The 15,134-nt window shown below is 41.1% G+C and overlaps 1 protein-coding gene across 1 annotated transcript in view; it reads right to left on the bottom strand.

Annotated features, from left to right (window-relative positions):
- LOC104696083 (uncharacterized protein KIAA0930 homolog) overlaps positions 1 to 15,134 on the bottom strand; it is a 60,990-nt gene that overhangs the window by 6,183 nt on the left and 39,673 nt on the right. The window contains exons 2-8 of the mRNA XM_010410202.4: positions 14,624 to 14,731; positions 13,333 to 13,410; positions 8,821 to 8,922; positions 7,640 to 7,780; positions 5,391 to 5,585; positions 3,075 to 3,237; positions 294 to 449 (exon numbers count right to left, since the gene is read on the bottom strand). Of these exons, the coding sequence (XP_010408504.1) occupies positions 294 to 449; positions 3,075 to 3,237; positions 5,391 to 5,585; positions 7,640 to 7,780; positions 8,821 to 8,922; positions 13,333 to 13,410; positions 14,624 to 14,731 (943 nt within the window). The remainder of the gene's footprint in view (positions 1 to 293; positions 450 to 3,074; positions 3,238 to 5,390; positions 5,586 to 7,639; positions 7,781 to 8,820; positions 8,923 to 13,332; positions 13,411 to 14,623; positions 14,732 to 15,134) is intronic.

The raw sequence follows: 15,134 nt of genomic DNA, 5'->3' as shown, positions 1-15,134 counted from the left end.
TCTGTGAACTCCAAAACGCCTGTGCTGAGAGAGTGAGTGACCTTGGTAATGCCAGCTAACTTGCTGTAAGACTATCAACACAATGATCATAAGGAATAATTACATATTTTGCTGAAATGTTCAAAATCCATCCTTAATTACAAATGACCAACTTTTTACTGGAATCTGTAATTTCTTCTGAATTGAAATAAACTCCTATTTACAGTGGCATTACAGAGAAATACTCCTTCCTCTGTCATAACAGCAGAATCCCCCAACATTGTAGGCTGTGCACAATGCATGTCAAAATTCACCTGTTAAAATTCGATGCAATGGCAAAGTGATGTATGTTAAGTGTGCATAGAGTAGAAAATTTTCATCTGTTCTGTTCAGCTTCAGCCACGAGCCCACCAGTGAGCGTCCTGTTCCAGACAGGGACCGCGACCGGAGATTTGTCGCGTTGTGAAGATCTGCAAAGGCAGGAAGAGACAGCAAGTCTCAAGGGATTGTACTTTACTGGAACACTTCTGAAACTCAAAAAAGAGGAAAGCCTCCTATTCATTGTTTAGAGACAAATCACATGCAGGACACTATCATAACTGCTTTTTAAAAACCAGACAGACCTTGCCTAGCAGAGAGTTCACCATTTACACTGAAGCTAATGGTAGCAGTAGCAGCTGAAAAAAAGTCAGGAGAGGGCTTGTGCTGCCACACTGCACCAGCAGAACCCTAACTCAGCCTTCTCTCATACACAAAGTCATAGAATAGCCCTAAGATTAAGTACTTACTCATGCAGAAATTCACCAGAGTAACAAAACAGAAATTGTTTCTTTTGAAGAAAATTGACATCTAGCAGACATGGGGAGATGCAGCATTAATACCACAGTTTCCTGCACACCTCCATGCACACCCTGAGGCACACCTACGACCCTTCAGCTGAGCCACTGTTCTCCGAATTAGTTTAGATGGCCCCAGGTAACTTTTAAAACAAAAAGATACTGAGTCCCCTGTAGGCCAGAGGAGTTTTTTATAGGTGCAGGTCTCTACCACAGCCATGTGTTACATTTTTGAAATGTTTTTAAATCTTTGCTCTATTGCCCTGTAAAATTCAGCCCTGTCCCACAATGCTAAAAGCAGATGTTGAAGTTAACATATCGGTTCTGAACCAGGGTGATCCAAGCTCTGGGACTGAAAGCAGATCCTGATCCAAACAAAGAGGAAAATTCATGGTGGCAGCTACTATAGAAAGATGCATAACAATGTGGGAGGAAAAAAATTCTGAAAATCTTTCCCTCCTTCCCTATACAAGTGTATGTATAGTCAAGCTGTATATTCCCTCTTCCCATGCATGACCACTATGCCAGGAGCACTGTGGTGATTAGGGTAGAAGGAGCTGACTCTGGTAGCTGCAATAAACACAACTCTCCTGGTGTATCATGCTTGCACACAGCAAAGCCACTGACTTGGGCCTAGATTGGCTGTTCCTGTTCACCACAGGTCTGTCTGCACTGGGGCAACTCTGCAGCAGCACTGGCTGTACCAAGGACACTGCTGATCTTTACACAATCCACATCTTTTCCTCCACCCACAAAGCCAAGATGCACCCAAATCTCTGCTCCTATCTCTGCATCTTCTGCATCTGCATCTGGCTTTTTCATGACAAAATAAGAAGGTTTCACCACTGCAGCTCCTGAGCAAACACTGGTAGGACACTCAGGTTTCTGAAGTTTGTAAAAAAATCTCAATTTAGGTACTACTCCTTGTAGAAAACTCATCTTTGAATAAATTAAACTTCCTAGCATAAGCTGTTAAAATAGTCCTCTTTTTATTTTTCAGATGAGGAACAATAAGGTCAAAACACTTAGAAACCATTTCTTGGTATTTTATATGAATGCTATAAAATATCTGAAAAACCTACAATTTGTTTACTTCCATAAATATATTAGAAGGAAAAGGATATGAAAATAAAAAACATTTCCATCATTATGATTAAAGAGTCTAGGATCAGACCCTGCAAGACAACCCTGAGGACACACTGCATCATGCATGAAGGCTGCCAGAGAAACACCTTGAACCCTGTTCTCTCCTGGGCAACCTCCAAAATAAAGACACCAAAAACAGGACTGCATGTGGGGAAAGCTGCCCTTCTCCCCACACTACACTGTGCCTAGTAAAACATACTCAAACACATCACATTTCAAGTAACATAGATGCTGATTAGACAAATTAAGGAAAAAGAGATGAGTGAAGGTTTTTATTGATAGAACCCTGAATTAACTACCATCAGGTTTTTTTTTTAAACTGCCACAGAATTTGCATTAAACATTATCACTTCAGTTTGTTTTTTAATGTGCAATTCTTTACTAGCTAAGGTGGTCCAGTACTTCTGATAGGCAGTATCTTTGCTACTTCAAACAGAACTTGTAATCTGGAAATTACCTTTGTGTTTATCTGTTAGAATGCCAACAGACAGATTTGTTGACTGAATTGTTTTTAAACATATGAAAAGCAGTTTGGACATTGACATTTTTGAGTTTCCTGCCTCACAAGACTGTGATGTGATTGGGATTTATATACTATATTCTGAGTCAGGCTTCATCTTGTCAGGTGTTTCCTGCTGAGTAACTAGAATTTAAAGGAAGAGTTCCACAAGTCATTAAACTATTATACAAACTCATTAGGTTTTCTCTTTATAGAGTTCAGAACTGATTTAAAGCCAGTTGAAGTAAAACACCTTTTCACCAGCTTTAACCAACTCTTGATCAAATCAGAATTCAAAGAACTTGTTGCTGAGAACATGCCCTACCCAACTATACCTGGAGAAGTGCCCCCAAAGTGTGTGACATCTGGGAAAGGGGGAGGATCTCAGCTGCTCCAGTTTCTCTCAAATGGGTCCACATAAAAGAAATAAGTTTTAACATATTCAGAGATACTCAAGCTTGTGAAAAATCTTATTTTCAGAGAGGCACTGGCTGTTTGTGGAGCTCTCGTTTTTCCACCCTGCAAACCTGCTTGAAAACCCTTCACTGGGATACCTTTCCACAGCTCTGTGCCCTCTCCAGACAAGTCTGTTTAGCTGTCAATACTTCTCTCACCTCCACCATCATCATCTCTGAAGAACTCCTCACTGTCGTTTGCTGAATGGGACTTTTTCATCTCAGCAATTCGATTTCGGGGCACTTTTCTCTTGAGGGATGGGGAGAAGAAGGATGGGCGGTTGTTACGTTCTGGGGTTGGCGGTGTGCTGAAAGAGGTAACCTGAAAGGGAAATAGAAGAAATGCTGGAGAAAGTCTTGGCTTTCCCTCCATGTGCCACAAGGCGGTCACATGTGTAAAAATCAGAATGATGACGGGTATCTAGATATGTTTTATCAAAGCAGCTAGAGAATTTCAACTGAGTAAACATTTCATCTTCAAAATGCTCATCAAGGGGAAAATATTTTGGTATATCACAACCCTCAACTGTTACATGAATAAAGAAAAACCTCTCTCCTCAGATGATCACTTTTAACAAGGATTTACAGTCATAACGGCACAAAATTAGTAATTTAGGCACCAAGAATGTCGATCTTATTTTTGCATATTGAAATTCAGGAGACTTAACATGCTAAGAATGTATTGTATTGAACACACTCAAATCGTGCACCTTCATTTCTTTGGCACGCACAAGGCAGCAGTTTCCCTATTGGGAAGGCTGTCCCATGGGATCCCTGTGGAAGGTCAGTGTCCCTGGGGAGCAGGGTCACAAATTCCTGAGCACAACACACTGAGGCAGACATGAAGTCAATGTTCTCTTTTATGTGTGTCATGTTTCAATACTGGAAGGAGAAAATGAAGCTGTGGTGCCTCAGATGATTTGGTTAGTCCAAGTGATGACAAATACATGGATGGAACCATCTGTGGTGAAACACAAATTAGGGACAAAACTGTGGAGACACCCTTCTTTCAGAGCAGTAGTTGCCATTGAGTAAACTACAATTAAAGCCAGCACACCTGTTTTGGAGAGAACTGAAATGTAGTGCTGATGTACTGGCTGTGATTGCACTATTTTAATAGTTTCATTTCAAAAGGAAAAAAATAGGGATAACTACTTTGCAAATGGATGTGAGTAACTTTTATCTTGTCTTTTCTTCTTCACACAGTCAATTTAACAACCCCCTAACTCTTCCTGAGCTGGCACCTGACACTGCTCATATCTTTCCAAAGGAATGCAGAGGGAGGTGACATGGAGTGACAATGGCAGCCAAGCCAGGCTGATGTTACACTGCAGAAACACTCCATGTTGTCCCTCTATCACTAATGTTAAAAAAATAAAAGAAAGGGATTGTAACACCCAACTGATCCTCTCCCCAGCACACTTAATTTCTAATTTGTGCTTGCCTCTGTTTTTAATTTTGGAGTCATTTCATATCACACTGTGGGTGGAATGAGAAACAGACGTATCACCGTTAAAACCACTAGCAAAAAGCAGTGGTAACACATTATCAAATCTAATTTGACATTTTCCAGCTGACACTGGAAGCCTTGGAGACAAAAGATCATGTTGTCCCTCCAGGCCTGATTTCTTCAGGCTGTATTTCTGTGGTAGAGAGCAAGAACATCCAGTTAATGAGTTCTGTGCTGGTAGCTCATGTTGCTTTCTACCAAGTCAGAAACAAAAACCACACTGCCTACATGGAGATCTCTAGAAGCAGTTCTTCAGATCTTTAAATGATACAGGTTAGCCACACTACACAGAAAACCATGCTAGACTCTAGCAGGTACTGACCCAGCCCAGGTCTGTGCAAATATTTTGAAGACATGTTGCCTAATCCCCATCAACCAGGTAAAATGTTGTAATGGAAAATAAAGCTCAGGATTGAATAAAGGCCAAATTGGCATCTGTGGTCTGATTCTATTGGCATTTTACTGCACTTGCATTAAAATTAAGCATATGTATGATGCATCTGGGTCCGTGATCTTTGTTTAGCATTATACAGGCTTTGTGTTGGCAGTATTCCTCAGTGGCAAAACCTAACAATACCATTTCCTGTGAGGTTTAGCAAGCAACCTATATAATACACAAATTCCACATTTCTAGGTAAATCCCATTTTGCACAGAAGTGGAATCTACGTATTTTATAGAAAACAGGCAGAATCATCGGTTTCCTTGGCATCAAGACTGCTGTTGTTTCAACAAAACACTCCTCCAGAAGTATGAATCATCCAGTCATCTCTGTATTCAGCATTTGCTCAGGAGAAACTGCATTAAAAAAGTCCATCTCATATACTGAGTTCAACCAAATTACACAGAGGCAAACTTAAGTGCAGCACCTCGATGTGACTTAACCCCAGCTTCAATCTGCCTCCTGCCTTTGGAACAAAGCATGTTCATGCTTCACCTTCAGAAAGTATTTCTGTCTGCTACTTACTCTCTCATGCACTGGGGAGTCTGGATTTGAATCTTCTTCTGTCCCATACGGTGAAGTGTCACCAGTGGAAACTCTACTCACTGCCATCTCCGCATGCCCTTTTCCCTGCGGTCCTTTCATTCGGACAAACTCCATGTTGTTGTATTTATAAAAGCCAAAAGACATTCTTTGAGCCATCTTAGCTGCAACGCTCACCTACAATGCATCAAGACAGGAGAGAAGAACATGTAATAACAGCTCTACAACTTGAAAATAACATCCTCTGAAAGCAGTTATCTAAGAAAATGTCAGAACCATAGTGGATAATGATTCCTAAGAAACATTTTAAGCCACAATCTGAAGTGATCTCCAAAAGGAAAGTAATTTTACAGAGACAAAAACAGGTTCTGAGAAGAACCAATTCCTTCAGCCATCCAAAAGGCAGAGTTACCAATGGCACACTGAGAGAAAACCAAAAGTTTTTATCCAGGCCCACACACTGTGGCACAGGAGAGCACAGGCAGGTACATGCACAACACAATGCATCCTGTGCCAAGGCACTCGTTTGAGTCCAAAAGGCAATAGACACACACACACAAGATGCTTCAAACCAGCAAAGCACACCCCACAACTGGGCCACTACTTTGTGCCAAGTAATTTCTGACATTTTTATGTCCATACTGTCAAGGCCAAAATATGAGGAACCAGCCCCAAGCACAACTAACTTGCACTGCATGGCTCACCAAGACACCCTGACAATTTTAAATCCCATAAACAGACACAGGGGCTCAATTTCCAGTCAGCAGAACTGAACTGAGAATTGAACTGAGAACTGAAAAAAGGAACAGACCAATACGAAAACAGTCGAGCTTTTGCTAAGTGATGTAAGTAGGATTTATCCATAAGTTTAAGTGATTTATTGCAATTTTCGTCAGTTTATGAAAAGGACAAGATGCTCATCAGCTTGTATAGTACTGAGAATTACAGAATCCTAGAATAATTTAGGTTAGAAACTACCTTTAAGATCATTAAGTCCAACCAAGTCCACCACTAAATCATGTCCTTAAGTGTCATATCTACACATGTGTGAAATATCTCAAGGGTTGAGGACTCCACCACTTCCCTGGGCAGCCTGTTCCAGTGCTTGAAAACCCTTCCAGTAAAGGAATTTTTCCTAGTATTCAATATAAACCTTCCCTGAAACAACTGAAATGAAGTAACCTTCAAAAGCATAGAGATTACTCCTGTTCTGTAAAAATAATGGTAAAATTTCAAGGTTTGCCTCTGGCCATAATGGAATATTTGAAACATTAACAATTTTACTTCATCTAACAAAATAATGTCAAGTAGCTGTGTGGTCAATCAGAACATTCCTAGACTATGTGGCGACTTTACCACATCAGATCTTATCTTTCCACTGCAGGACTTTCTTTTTATGTTGTCCTCAGTGATTCTGCATTCCCATTTATTTTAATAACCCAGCTGCTGATTGTGTAAGGCCATAAGATGACGGTGGGAGAGAAACAACTTCTGTTTCATATTCTCTCAGAAACCTGCTGGAAGAGTGTAATGGCTCACATTTAAAACAACAAGAAGGGAAATTATTCAGCATCTCTCCTGACAAGGGCAGAAACAAAGAGAACTTTACAGACACAGTAGATATTGTGGGAATTTCTTCTGTTTGTTTCTAAAAATCTCTCAGGATTGTCTTCATAATAAGCCATTTAAGAAGTTTACTGACTTGAAGGTGAAAGTGCTGGTATTTCATGTTTCTGTAGAAAGCAGAGAAAGCTTTTCTCAGTGGCAGTGAGACTACAAGGGTCTTTTGAAAACAGCCATGAGTGCAAAATACAATGAAGAAAAATACATGTTATCGCAAGGTAGTTACCAGAGTTTAAGATCTCCCATGAAATCATACCTTCTCTGAATACAGAAATATCTATGACCTTTCAAGAAAATGAAGGGGCTCAAAGAACTGTTGTTCAAGTCCATTCCAGTGTCACACTCTTGACTACTTATCCCTACCTCCCCTCCTTTTGGCAAACAGCAGAGGAATATATCCCAATCTCAATACCCTCAGTTATCTGAGCCAAATCCAGTAGCTTTCACCTAACTTTCAAAGCCAAAAAAGACAGACAATGATGCAGCTGATCTAATAGGACAAAAAGATGACAGCATCAGCCAAAGAGAACCTAGAAATTTTCTTTACAAAGAAAATTTAGTCAGAGCACCATTGCTGCAAAGGACATGGTCTTTCAGAAGCTCCTTACCCTGTTGTCATAGACCTTCTTGAGTGCTTCATAGCGGATGGACCCCTGGAAAATCACCCCTTGGAAGGTGTTGCTTTTATCACTGGCCACCAGCTCCACACAGACCATTTCTCCTTCTCCCACAGTCATGTCACTGAAAACCTGCCAAAGATGCAAGATGAAACACTTGGATGCAAACTGCAGTTGTTCAAATTGAAATACGTTCCGATTCCCATGGCTGTCCTTACACCCAAGGAACTTTCAATATAAATTGAAAGGGAGCAGAATGTTTCACCCCAGCCTTTCAAGAAAACAGACTCCAGGCAGTGCACACTGCAAATCACACATTGAGATGAGCAGCCCTCACATCAGCCTTTCATGCTTTAGCCCATCATAGGTACTGATGCCTAAATACAGCTTTAAGATCAGATTTCAAATATTAAAGAGAGAGGAAGGTAACATAAAATAAAATAAAATAAAATAAAATAAAATAAAATAAAATATGTGGAGGGTGGGGGGCCTGCTGGACAAGGAACAAAAGGAGTCCTATGGTGGAACAAGTCCTAGGTTCTTTTTTAGGTTAGGGTGACTGAAAAAGCTTCTCCCAAGATGCTCTGTTCTGTTATGTTAATGTACCCCAGTTCTGCTTCCCTGGTTGGCTACGTTGGCCGCTCCACCCCTTGCCCCATCACCACACTCTCAGAATTTCCCTATTGGTTCCTTTACCCTGGCCCCACCTGTGTGCCGCCCCCTGCCCTCAGATCATTGGTCCCTGATGCTCAATCTGCTCCCATATAAAACCCTGGACCTTGCATTGTTCTCAGGCTACTTCTCTGCAACCCTGCACGAGTGTGGCTGCAATAAACCTCTCCTGTAAAACCCATGCGAAGACCCTTCCTGCTCCTTTATCGTTGGACTGTTTTTGACAGCTATCTGGTGTATCTGTGCGTACGTGTGTGTGTGTGTGTGTGTGGTGGCTGCATCGAACAGCTTCCTCCCTTGGAGATGCTTTTGGGAAGGTCGCGGCATTTTACCATCCAACGCCACTGCGACAAAGTAAAATAAAATATAATAAAATAAGATCTCGCAGAAGATAAACCACAACTACCCAAGAACATTTGTTCAAAAGGTACAAGAAAACAGCTAATCAGGACCTACGACTAGAATAGGACAAAACTTTGCTGCTGCGACAAGGAACTCACCTCTTCAAAACTGTCAATCATGAAGAATATATTGGGGTAGCTGATCTTTGACTCCTCTCCTTTACTGTCCATTGGGTGTTTGCTTGGAGATGCAAACACTTGCTGAGAAAGATGCAGAAAAAGATACCTCTTCTCAGTTAAATGTGCTTGGGAATAGACACACAAACACAAGGCAAGTAATTACAAAACATCTCAGGCTGGCACTGCTAACTTACGCTAGAGATGCTGGACATCCTTCAAGCACAGCTGAGCTGGTTTCTGACTAAAGCCAGATTTGCAGTAATGGCACTTGAGGAATCCTTGGTTTCCACATGCAAGTAATCAAAAACCCATTTCTCCACAGTAAATCTACCTGTGTACCTAACCTCTCACCATACTACAGTATACCATCCTACTTTTTCATCATCACTTTCAGATGCCTTTATGTTGCTGCAATGTGCTGCAAAGTAAAATACCACAGTGCAAGAAAGTTACCATGAAGCAGCTGATCCAACACCTTTAATTTGTTATTGTTTACTTAGTACCACACTAAGATCAACCTCCCTCAGTAAGGGCAGCGTGGCTGTCCTGGGGTGATTCATAATGCTATTTTATTCCATATCTACCTGCACACAAAAACCACTACTGTATCTTTATAACCCGACAGCCTCAGACCTTGTGTGTGTGAGGTGCTATCACGGGCATTTTTGAAATCGGTGCAGAGGCAGTTTCTGGGCTCTTGGCTGTGTAGTATTCACTTTGCAGGCTACTTCGTCTTTGTTCAGGCTTTCCTTCCGTTTTTTTGTTCTCTCTTAATTTTGGGGGTTTTTTTTTCCTTGTATAGGGGAGACTGCAGTTAGTGATTTTGGGCTGCCTTGGGGCGAATTCCACAGGTGCCCACCTGTAGCAGCCCTCGCTCCAACCCAAGCCCTTCCAGGAGAGAAGGCTATGGAGAGTCTCTCTTTTGTGGCAGCTTTAGGTTTGCAGCTGTAGCTACTTGTAGAAATTGCATTTTGCAATTAGAAACTGTTTCAAAGTGAACTTGCAAACTCTGCCAACAGCCAGAAAAAAAGCGAGCGAGTTCCTGGGGCCAGGCCGCCCTGTGCCAGTGCCCACAGACTGGCCCTTTCCCCCCCAACTCCACACCCAGGCTGCAGAGCCCGGCAGCAGCAGCAGAGCCCGCGAAAGGCAGGAGGAAGCGGCTGCAGCAGTGCAGACCCCACACAGGCTGGTGAGTTTCCATCTGCCTCTGGAACTGCTCTGTGGGCTCCTGCCTTCCTGGTAGGGGTTGCCACCATCTTGTCTCTTTGTTCCTGGGGACATGTGGTCACCTGGGAGGTGCCATCTTGGAAGGGAACAGTGTGACACCATCTTCCCTTTGTCCCTTGGTTACATGGCTGCCTCCTGCAGGCGCCATTTTGGGAACAGGTATTTCTGGCATTTTGGGTTTCTTTTTGTTCCCATGGGGTTTTGAGTTTTAACAGTTTGGTATCTAGCAGTTATTTACTTTTTCGCCCTGCCTGTTGGTGTCTGTTTGTTAATAAAATGTTATTTTTTCACTTAAATCTACTTGTATTTCATTCGTTATTGGGGGAAAGGGATTGGTTGGAATCAAGGGGGAGGTTACTCATTTCAGAGTGCCCACTTCTTTAGACTGTCTAAAACTGTTCGAAATGATACCAAGTTTAATTTTTTTTAATGTAAATTTAGTCAGGGGTTTTGTTCATCTTTGCCCTGGGGGGAAGGCAATCAAAGTTTCTTTTCAGGGGACTGTTTCATCACTCGAGGCCTGATGAGCTTAACATCTCAACAGACTGGGAGTAGCACAGAAGATACACAAAAAATAATGACCATCAACAACCATTAACGAATATCAACTCCAAACATCACCCCTGGCATGGTCAGAAACACCTGGTCTAGGAAAAGAGAGATAAGGGAATGAAGAAGGAGAACCTATTAACATTGAAGGCGAAGAGATTGATAACCAATAGGAAAGCAAATACTAAGAACTGTGTAACTTGGGGCCAATGAACATTGAACCAATTAATTTCTATGGGTTTTGACTGTATAAGTATGTGAAAAATCTAGTAAAAATTATGTGAGAATGTTGTGGTTTAGTATAGCTTGGTTTTCAGCTAAGGAGAAATCCATCATGATGGAATGAATTTCTCTGCACAACCCGGGCAATGTGCGGATGAAATGATTTCTGTTGCACATCCTGGCAGAACAACATCCTGGCCAGAATAAAGTAATGCCTTGATTCTCTAACACTAAAAATGTTGTTGGAGAGTTTTTGTTTTCCCCGCAGTTCTGGTGACAAAACCAAGACAATGGCTCACAGCACTTGGTTTCTCATCCGCATCTTCTGGTTCTTTCCCTATCACTGTGCTTCCTCTTACACATTTCTCCCTCCTAAGCAGTTCCTGAACTCCTTTAGTGACTTTGTTTAAATAGCTAAAGGCTTTAGATTTTATTATTCCAAAAAGATTAGCGACCAGGTAAGGAGGGAGAAGGAATTCATACCAAGCAGATTTCTTTCCTTCCGCATTTGTTTACAAACAAAGGTTTGAATTACAGAAACCTGTCAAATCTTAGCCCACTGTGAACATGCTGAAAGCTCTGGATCTGACCAGGCTGTCAAGTTCGAGACATTCTTGCTACAAACCATTCAACACAAAACATAATTAAGGATAGGATATTAGATATTCATGAGAGGGTTGCTTTTCCTTATTTGTATCTATGCAGCCTTTAAGCACATTGAAATACAGTTAAAAAGAAAGGTTGTTTCAACACCAGAAACATCATTAGAAAGTACCCAGACTCCTCAAAAATGCTACTTGCACCAATGCCTGAAACAAAGATGTCTTCCAGGCATTCTCATTTTTATGCCAGCCAATGAACAGCAAAACATCCTCCCAAATTCATCTCCAGTCAGGCACACCTGAGGAAAATACAGTTTGTGGAGATTTTATTGTCAAGCCAGCAGTTTTCAAAATAAAGTCAGCCTTTTTCCTTCTGGCTTCATGCCGTATGCATTCAGTTGTATGAGCAGAGTAGATTTGTCAGTTGTATGAGCAGAGTAGATTTGTCATAGGTCTGGAGTAGGACAACAGGTCTTAGGCCATCAACATCTGGCTACACATGGGCAGGAGAAGACGCATTTTTTAAAGCAAGAACCATCAGAGCAGTAATGCAGATCCAAACCAGCTGGATTTCCTTCATTTAACACCAACAGCTCAATGGTGGACGTGACAACGAAATGCCCAACTGCAAACATGCTTTCACAGCATATGGAATTGCCTTTGCCCTCTCTATAGATCAACGCAACGATGCTGAAATGTTACTGGTATGTTCTGGTAAGTTTAAATGTGGAAAAAGGGAAGACACAATTTATAAGCAGTCCCACAATAGGAGCCTCTAGAAAGGAGGAACAAAAAACTTCCTCTTCCTTCTAAATACTGCTCACATGCAGTAAGGGCATATCCCTCATCTTCTCCTTCCTAGTTTTCAAATCTGCAAATAATATTCACAGATTTTTCTCAAAAACATTTGCAGAAGTTAACTTGGGGTGAAATTTGGACTAGCCAACAGTGAAAAAAGCAATGAGAAATAACAGGCTTAAATCAGTAGCGCAATGTGGCATCTCAACAACACCTAGAGAAAAAATTATGTGCTTAATCAATGTAAATCACAGAGACAACAATCAGCATTCCTAGTTTTGTTTGTAGGCAAAGAAAAAGTTCTTTTAAAGTGGCAAAACATAATTAAAAACTAAAGAGCACTGGTTAATTTCGGTAAAGCCATGCAAACACCTGCATGAACTAAGGGAATGGAAATGCCTGGGATAAACAGGCTTTTGAAGGCAACAGGAGCCTTTTAAAGAAGAATTTCTGCTAACTAGAAGAAGTTGTTGCAAGATCTACTGGAAATTGAGTGGGGAAGCCTCAGGTTTCTTGCTCCTATCCCCTTTATGCTTGTTATTCAGTCTCTTCCACTATGCTAAACCCTGGATTAACTGCACAGAAAAGATAAAAGCCTAGGGTATGGAGAATAAAGGAATGAGCAGGTTAAGAGACAAACTAAGAATCTTGTAAAAGAATAAAAATATAAATTGGTAATCAGTAAATTGTCTGCCATTTAGCAGCTCTACATTAGAAACTTACCCTGAAGGCTCCTCGTAACCCAGATCTCATACAATTTCAGGTTTAGTCTCGGACTGGGGAACAGTTAGGCATCATATTCCTTCCTACCCCCAGCACCTTCCCTTTCTCCCCTAAATCCACCAGGCAAAGATATACACCCTGAAGCATGCAAGGGTCTTTACAATTTACAAAATTTACAAAGAGGGGCTATAAAGGATATTTACATCTCCCATCTAGGTAACTGGCAAGAAATGTCACTATACAAAAACTTGAGATGCTTCACAAGGATGAATCTGTCAAAGCACAGCCTGAGAACCACTGCCCCAGTTTTTAAGATTAGGTAATACTGGATACCAACCTCTGATCCACAGCAATAAAAGGGGAAGCTCACCTGAGATTTCTTTTTGTGAATATGAATATCACCTCCATCAGAGCGTGTGCACACAGCACAGGTCACCACATAATCCAGCTGGAACAGGGCACCATACAGAGAAATTAACATTTAGAGTTGGGAAAACAAAACATTGGTGTGCATGAAGCAGAACACATTCTGTTTCACTTTTTTTTAGCTGTCTGTCTAAAAAGCATGATATTTTGGTGTTGCCATTTTCTTTACTCTCTTTACTATACTGAACCTCCTACAATTTTCAAACCTGTGTTTTTTCATTAACTAAGTAACACCAAAATCTCTTGCACAGCTGCTTGTTGAGGTGCACAACCAATGGGTAAGGAAAGTCCTGCTGATATAGTTTAACATGAACTTAATTTCAGATGGGGGAATAAGCAGCGCGCGCACACACACACACACACACACATCCCTAAGCACACTTTATGATAGAAATGGAAAAGATTTCCTCCCTTTGAACAGGGAAAAAGAGACACACTAATGAACACCAGTGACATGTTAGAGATATCAGAAAACACAAGCACAGCCTTCCAAACAACCTGAAAAAACTTAAAAGGATAAAGTGCAATAGCTCTGGACAGCAATGGCCAGCTATAACAATATCTCTGAATTCTGACTGTGGCAAATATATCCTGGTTTTACTGAGTATCAAATAAAGGCAAAAACTGCTCTCTGCAGAGAAGTTCTGCAAAGAGAGTTCTGGGAGAAAGGAGGGAGAATGAAAACAATTTATTTTCCAGGATGTGTGCCTGAGCCAACAGTTTCCCATTCTGAGATCATAATCAGCAAAACTCTTAAGGGATCTCAAATGATTACAGTAATATTCAGCTTTCCTAAGCACCAATGTAACACACACAATAACCAAACAACCTATGAATTAATTAAAGAAATAATTAGTTCTGCCTTCATGTTCCTACCACCAAATGTTTTATTAAAGTTCTGCTGTCAAGAGCAGTAACCCTCCAGCATAATACATGACACTGCATTTACACTTACCACTCTTCGGTCTTAGCTGCACCAGTACTGTGAACTCTAATGGAAATGCTGCTTGTCTAAGTCTCATTCACTCTCAAAACCCATTAAAATGGACGAAGCCTTCCTTTTGCAAAACTTTGTTATGGAGAACAAAACTCAGCCCAGCTTCACTGCATACAGTTAAAGTTTTTTGTAGAAAGCTATTAGGACTCTATCAAAAAATAGTAAGTATCTCAGTTTAGATTCTGAAAGGCAAAACTGCATAAATAGCCTGTGAAAATTAGATAAGCATCACTGTTACCTTCTGCAGGATGAGGTTCAAGTAGACACTCTCTTCCCAGTCAATATCGGGGTCTCCCAGGCCAGGAAGCTTCTTAGAATCCCTCCGGTAAACTTCAACTTCAACCTGCTAAGAAAATACCACATCTCTTTGAAAACTATTACTTAGAGGTACCTATTTCCAAATATAAAAGTGGTATCAGAAGCTGCACATCATGTAGCTTCCTAGTTTTCTGCCAGGATCAGATTTTGCTGATGATGCAAGGCTTTGTGTAGAAATGAACTGGGGAAACATGGGGTGTGTGGGCAAACAGGGAAGAAAGGCAAGTCTGTGCAGGAGAATCCCAGTTTTGGACAGGAGCTTCATTTATTTCCTGTAACAGGTATGTTTTAGCAAAAATGAAATTAATAAAATCAGGGATGCACACACATACATATTTCTCTTAACACAATCCCTCAGAATCAAGCAGGTCACTACACTAATGCTCAGCATGGTCCAGCCTGTAGCTATTGCTTATTTTCCATTGGTATGG

The sequence above is a fragment of the Corvus cornix genome, chromosome 1A (assembly GCF_000738735.6).
Source record: "Corvus cornix cornix isolate S_Up_H32 chromosome 1A, ASM73873v5, whole genome shotgun sequence".
Lineage (NCBI taxonomy): Eukaryota > Metazoa > Chordata > Aves > Passeriformes > Corvidae > Corvus > Corvus cornix.
Note: the sequence above shows the minus strand (reverse complement) of the source record. Positions and strands in the feature narration are given on the sequence as shown.